Source organism: Salvia splendens, chromosome 9 (genome assembly GCF_004379255.2).
Source record: "Salvia splendens isolate huo1 chromosome 9, SspV2, whole genome shotgun sequence".
NCBI lineage: Eukaryota > Viridiplantae > Streptophyta > Magnoliopsida > Lamiales > Lamiaceae > Salvia > Salvia splendens.
In genome coordinates this window covers 20,478,542-20,484,827 of record NC_056040.1, presented here as the reverse complement: position 1 = coordinate 20,484,827, position 6,286 = coordinate 20,478,542, and the positions used below count along the sequence as shown (strand labels likewise).

At 39.7% G+C, this 6,286-nt stretch overlaps 2 protein-coding genes across 2 annotated transcripts; one reads left to right on the top strand and one right to left on the bottom strand.

Annotated features, from left to right (window-relative positions):
• Window positions 1–201: 201 nt before the first annotated feature.
• On the bottom strand, window positions 202–820 carry LOC121749274 (polygalacturonase-like). Its single transcript, XM_042143861.1, has 4 exons — window positions 744–820; window positions 538–657; window positions 340–477; window positions 202–252 (listed from the first exon to the last, which is right to left on the bottom strand). The coding sequence occupies exons 1-4, from the start codon at window positions 744–746 to the stop codon at window positions 202–204; spliced, it is 312 nt and encodes a 103-aa protein (XP_041999795.1). The 5' UTR covers window positions 747–820.
• Window positions 821–4,419: 3,599 nt separating this feature from the next.
• Window positions 4,420–5,886, top strand: LOC121746820 (protein BUNDLE SHEATH DEFECTIVE 2, chloroplastic-like). The gene is made up of 5 exons (XM_042140754.1): window positions 4,420–4,573; window positions 4,836–4,933; window positions 5,187–5,256; window positions 5,359–5,455; window positions 5,681–5,886. The coding sequence occupies exons 1-5, from the start codon at window positions 4,516–4,518 to the stop codon at window positions 5,757–5,759; spliced, it is 402 nt and encodes a 133-aa protein (XP_041996688.1). The 5' UTR covers window positions 4,420–4,515; the 3' UTR covers window positions 5,760–5,886.
• Window positions 5,887–6,286: the final 400 nt, after the last annotated feature.

Genomic DNA, 6,286 nt, shown 5'->3' with positions numbered 1-6,286 from the left:
GTTGTGCAATTTTCCTGAAAATACGAGGAACATTAACAACATTACAAACTTGTGATGCACTTGATAAAATTGAATCAAACAACTTAGAAGAATTTATGAAAGCATGTACCAAAAGACTGATCCCACCAAGAGTTGCCTTTCCCATCAACAACGGCATAGCCATCGATATTCGTAAATGCCACCCATTGACTTGCATCTCTCTCATCCCACAAGCTTGGTGACTCTGGTGCTATCATTGTCCCTAAAATCTTCCTATCCACAACATTAGTCTTACCATTACAAAATCATGAATTTGTACTAATTTACTAGAATAATACTACATGGATATAGATAAGGTACCGAGAAATTGATGAACGTAGGATTGCAAGGGCTGCGAAAGATGAGGGGGTGAACTAGGAATATGGTCTCCGGCGGAACATATACTGTTGCAGATTGAAGTGAAGAACTACAAGCTGCATCCCATGCCTCTACAAATGCCTACATTTGTAAATATTAGTCATAATATAATTAAAATGAAAGAGTAGTTCTATAAATTACCTGTGAATCATCTGTGGCTCCATAGTTGATGACATCGAAATAAGGTTCATCAATGCCGCAGGTAACGATTGGTGAAGACGACGAAGCGAACACCAATAACAACACTCCAATCACAACATCCTACACATGGAGTACAACTTAATTATACATAGATATGGATTAAACATTTTGATTTTTTAGTTGTAACATGGAGTACAAATTATCACCATGGATTATGCCAAACTAATACAAAATGTTGATTGCTGGCTCGCTGCTGCCCTTCTCTCTATCTCTCTCATTCTCACACACACACACACACACATATATATATAATACTTCAATATGCAATGATTTAAGAATCAGATTGTGTGATCCTAAATTAATTTTCTTATGCCAAATATTTTATTGGGTGTATTAGTATATACTTATGCCAAATATTGCATTGGACATATTATATAAATTGAACAAGTAGTAGACAAGAATTAGAGGGAAGAGGAGATTGAGATATAACCGTTGTATGAATCAGAAAAATGTTTTGGCTCGTGAAAACTATAGGACAAGTCACAAGTTTCAAGATTTCAGTTCTTTAAGTAATTACAGGGACAAAAGCTCTTTCACTAGTCACTATTATTTTTTTTCCTTTTTTTGGGAACCTGCTAAAAAATTTATTCCTACTCCCTCGATTCCAAATATTTAGTGTTGTGCTTCATTAGACATTTAGATATACTCCATGTATCATTTATATGCCGCATAGTCATTGTAACACTGGCTAGTTAGTAGTTAGAGCATCCGCAATGGAGCCCATCTCGGCGGACGTCCGACCGGCGTGCCGGACGTCCGCGCGGGACGTCCGCCATTGTGCAAGGGTGACGCGGATACGGCCGTCCGCTGCGGACACCGGAGTTCCGCGGCGTTCCCGGGACGTCCGTCGCTACGTCCTTGCGGACGTCCGCCATTGCGTTGACCGCGCGGACGTCCTGATTATTTTATATTTTTTTGGAAAATTCTATAAATACGGCTCGTTGAATTTCATTTCATTCGCACCACTTGTATTAACGAGTATCTCTCTCTACGTTTCTTTTATATATCCAGAATGACTAGTAGTGGTAGTGGTAGTGGTGCGGGCGGTAGCGGTGCGGGTGGTAGTGGTGGGGGTATGATGACATTATGAGGCGAATTCATGCACGTGTGCGGGAGGCAGCGGAGAGGGAGATACAGACGGCCTTGGCGCCGGCGGTACCTCGACCCATCCATCGTAGATCTATAGTACCCTGGGACCACCTCACTGCACACCGTCGGTTGTACGAGGATTACTTCGCTCCGGAGCCACGATTTGGGGAGAACGTGTTCCGGAGACGTTTTAGGATGCATCGTCCACTCTTTCTGCGTATCGTGGGCGCTTTAGAGCGTCGATACGGGTATTTCAGGGTGCGGGAGGATGCGGCTGGTAAACCCGGCCACACGCCGATTCAGAAGTGCACTGCCGCAATGAGGCAGCTGGCATACAGAGGCATGGCCAACATGTTCGATGAGTACCTCCACATCAGCGAGACGACTGCCCGCGATTGCCTTAAGTATTTTTATCAGGGCGTTAGGGAGATATTCGGGGATAGGTATCTTTAGAAGCCTACCCCCGAAGATTGTCAGGCCCTCCTAGATATGCACGGGACTCAGCACGGGTTTCCGGGGATGCTAGGCAGCATAGATTGTATGCATAGGGAGTGGAAGAACTGCCCCGCTTCCTGGAAAGGGGTGTACACTACGGGTTTCAAGGGCAAGAATCCCACGATGATCCTTGAAGCGGTAGCTGACTACCGGCTATGGATTTGGCATGCCTATTTTGGAGTAGCCGGGTCGAACAACGACATCAAAGTCCTCCAGTCGTCGCCCCTTTTCAACGACCAGTGCATGGGCGTCGGTCCGGCCGTCAATTTCGTCGCCAATGGCAACCAGCACAACATGGGCTATTATTTGGCTGATGGGATATACCCTATGTGGCCCGTCTTTGTGAAGACGATCAGATGCCCAACAGAAGAAAAGAAGGTATATTTTGCGAGTCGTCAGGAGGCAGCGCGCAAGGATGTGGAACGGGCATTTGGTGTGCTCCAGAGTCGATGGGCGGCAGTGAAGGGTCCATCACGGCTGTGGTATGCTGAGAGCATCGCCGATATCATGTACGCATGTATTATCATGCATAACATGATTGTCGAAGATGAAGGTCCAACACTGACTGATTGGGCCAATGATGATGCTGATGGTGCGGGTCCAAGCCACGGCGTTGTCACCGGCAATGTACGTATGGGTATACCCCATGACGAGATCGAGCGAGTCCGTGCATTTGCCGACATACGCCAAAAACAAGCTCATATTCGACTCCAGGACGATATAATTGAAGAAGTATGGCAGCGAAGGGGTCGTCGTAGATGAAATTTTTATTTGTTGAAATGTACTTTTTTAGTTTTTTTTTAAATGTACCTTTCTTTTTTTTTATTTAATGAAATTTTTATTCCGTAATCGTTCCGTAAATTATTTAATTCCGTAAATTATTTAATTTGGTGAATTGTGAATTTTTATTAATGAAATTTTTAGTCCTTGGGGATATCCGTCACTGTGCAGTGGAAAGTCCTTATGACGTGGCAGTGCAGTGGGAAGTCTTTATGACGTGGCAGAAGGTGTTTTTTGGATGTTCGCGGAGATGTCCGCCGGGACATCCGCACCACTGAGAATGCTCTTAGGGCATCCCCAACGGTGGTGGAATGCTGCTCGTCCGTCCTTGCCGCTGGCAAGGACGCGCTCCGCCGCTGACGTGCTCTTGCCGCTGGCACGGACGTGCTCTTGGCCGTGCTCTTAGCTAAGAGCACAAGGCGTCGACGTGGCATGCTCTGATTGGCCCGTTGATTTATCATTTATTATTATTATTTTTTTAAAAAAATCGGAAAAATCTGAAAATTTCAAAATTAATTAAAAAAATATTGTCTCACTTCCTAATATAATATATCCATTTTTTTCACACTTTAAATTTTTTTTTCCATCATTTTTACATTAAAATTCATACTTTCATCTATAAATACTCTCATTTCAAACACAAAAAATGACACTATACTAAACAACTCTCTCAATCTCAATTTTTAGGATTTTGATTATGTAATTTTTAATTTTTAGGAGTTTAATTATGTTATTTTTAATTTTTAGGATTTTAATTATGTCTTTTTTATTTTATTTGTAATTTGTATTATTTATTGTGGTTTTTTAATGAATTTTAATATTATGGAAATGTTTTTGTTTAATTGAATTTTAAATTGAATTGTGCTCGTCCTTGCGGAAGAGGGTGCTGTGCTCTTGCCAGAGAGCATGCAGAAAAAGTGGGGCCGGGCCCACAACCGTGCCGCTGGCAAGAGCACGGTTGTGGATGCTCTGCTCTTAGTGTTGTTTCATGTTACTGTTTATTTTTTCCTTCTATTGAACAAGTAAATTTTAATTTTGTTTTCTTGGAAACGGGGAGCGATAGAGTGCGAGTATTAAGCCTAACTATTGGAGTGTATTAATGGAGAATGATGTCCATCTCATTAAAGAGTAACAATTTACCGAAAATAAAAATAGACTATTTTTATTAGACACGGACTAAATAAGAAAGAATCTCTATTTTTGTAGGATGAAGAAAAATATTATTCTTAATTTATGAAATTCACTAGATTTTAATTAAATTGTACTATAATTTTATTGACTATTATCTCTTTACTTATTTACTTTTTAGTTTCGGACAATAATTAATTAGAAAATGATAGAGAAATTTTATTTGGACATTTGTTGAAAGATGAGATATTTTAGCTGAAAATGGTTAATATAAATATCAAGATCAAAATATCGGAAGCAGAGGGGCCTTTTAGTAAATGAGGAAACCTTATCTCTTTGAGCATCTATCTATGCTATATGATACAGTGAGTATGCAGTGGTGTGTGGAGGGAGAAGTAGAACACAAATCATCCACATTCTTAACAAATGGCACTCTCTCTTTGTTCATCCACTCGTATGTCCTTCAACACCACTCCTAAAACTGGTACCTCTCTCTCTCTCTCTCTCTTCGTTTTGCTTCTTTTCTATCGGTATCAGTTTGCGAGTACATAACTTTACCCCAAAATCACGTTCATAAAATCAAAATTGATGAATTTATTGGGAAGAGGCTTTATCAGCACATAAAAGCGCAAAGCTAGATTAAAATAGCGCAATTGTCTCGTTTATTATGAAATTCGAGTTATAAATAACGCAGTGGGCATATTGCGTAATGAACTTATGAAATTTGATTTGTTTTGGAATTGCAGGTCTTATTAGTGACAGATTTACTAGTGGGAGAGTGAATTGGATTACGGATGCCACCAACACCTCCAATAATGCTTCTTTCCAACCTTTAAAAGCTACTGTGAGTGTAAATGTTGTGTTGATTTGTACCTCACTGTCACTGGATAATGATTTGTCTGTGGATGCATTGTTTAAGCTACATAATGTTGTAAATTAAAATGTTTTTTACAGTCTTATGTCAATTTTTGATTCCAATACTTGCTACCACAATGCCTAATTTTAGGTTAATTCTGCATTTCCCTTATCTTTTACTTCTCCTCCGAGTTGATTTGATTCTAGTAATGTGACTTAGGCTTTGATATATTTATATGCAGCCCGAGGACGACAAGAAGACGGCCCCGGCCAAAGTAGCTAGCATACTCTGTCAGGATTGTGAGGGCAATGGTAAGTGAAACATGATTTGATATACTTTATTCTAGGCCTAATATTGCTTCATGAATTCATAGGGAAGCATAATATTTCTTCCCTGTCTCACAATATTTTTAGGTGCTAAACAATGTGGGCAATGCAAGGGCACTGGAATCAATTCAGTGGATCACTTCAATGGACAGTACAAAGCTGGCGCCTCTTGTTGGCTTTGCAGGTATATCACTATAAATAATTAGCATCATCTCTGTGCCAAAACACAGTTTCTTGGCTTTCAAATTCCTGATACTGTATCCGCACTTTTGATTGATCTGAACTGGTTCATAACTTAAGTCTGAAAGCAATGTTGTAAAGCAATCAGCACAATCTCCAAAATGAGAATGATATATTCAATGAGTTTCTGATTCAAATATGTTGGATACTGATCTCAAGTCTTGGACAGGGGGAAGAGGGAGGTCCTGTGCGGTAGCTGCAACGGTGCTGGATTTCTTGGTGGTTTCTTGAGCTCGTTAGAGGATTAGCATATGCATCTTCGATCATCTTGATTTTAGCGTATCTTCGATAACACAGCCAACAGTGATATGTAGTGCATTGAGTATGTTAATTACTTGTACTTGTTCAAGAGATCAATTTTATCCTTTGATCCAACCGTCTATTTTATGCCATTGCATTTATTTACGATACACCTTTCCTGTTTGTTGAAAATTGTGGACAAGAATATTGGCGCACAGTAGATTAATATTGACAAAGTATTTTATAACTAAAGTTGTGATTTACGTCCAGTATTTGTTCTTCCTATGGATCATCAAATTATTAATTTTTGTAAGACTATCCAAACATTCGAATTTAGCACTTTTGTATTTATTCATTTTGTGTTTTTTTGGTTTACATCATGAGGATTGAGGGGAATCGATATAATTTGCGCAACATGATTTCTACTAGAGTCATTTCTGCTTTATTTGCGGGATTACACATTACACTACTGGATAGGTAAAATCATAGTAGTAAAATTTTTGGTTTACATATCCTGAAATTTTAGATCAAATTC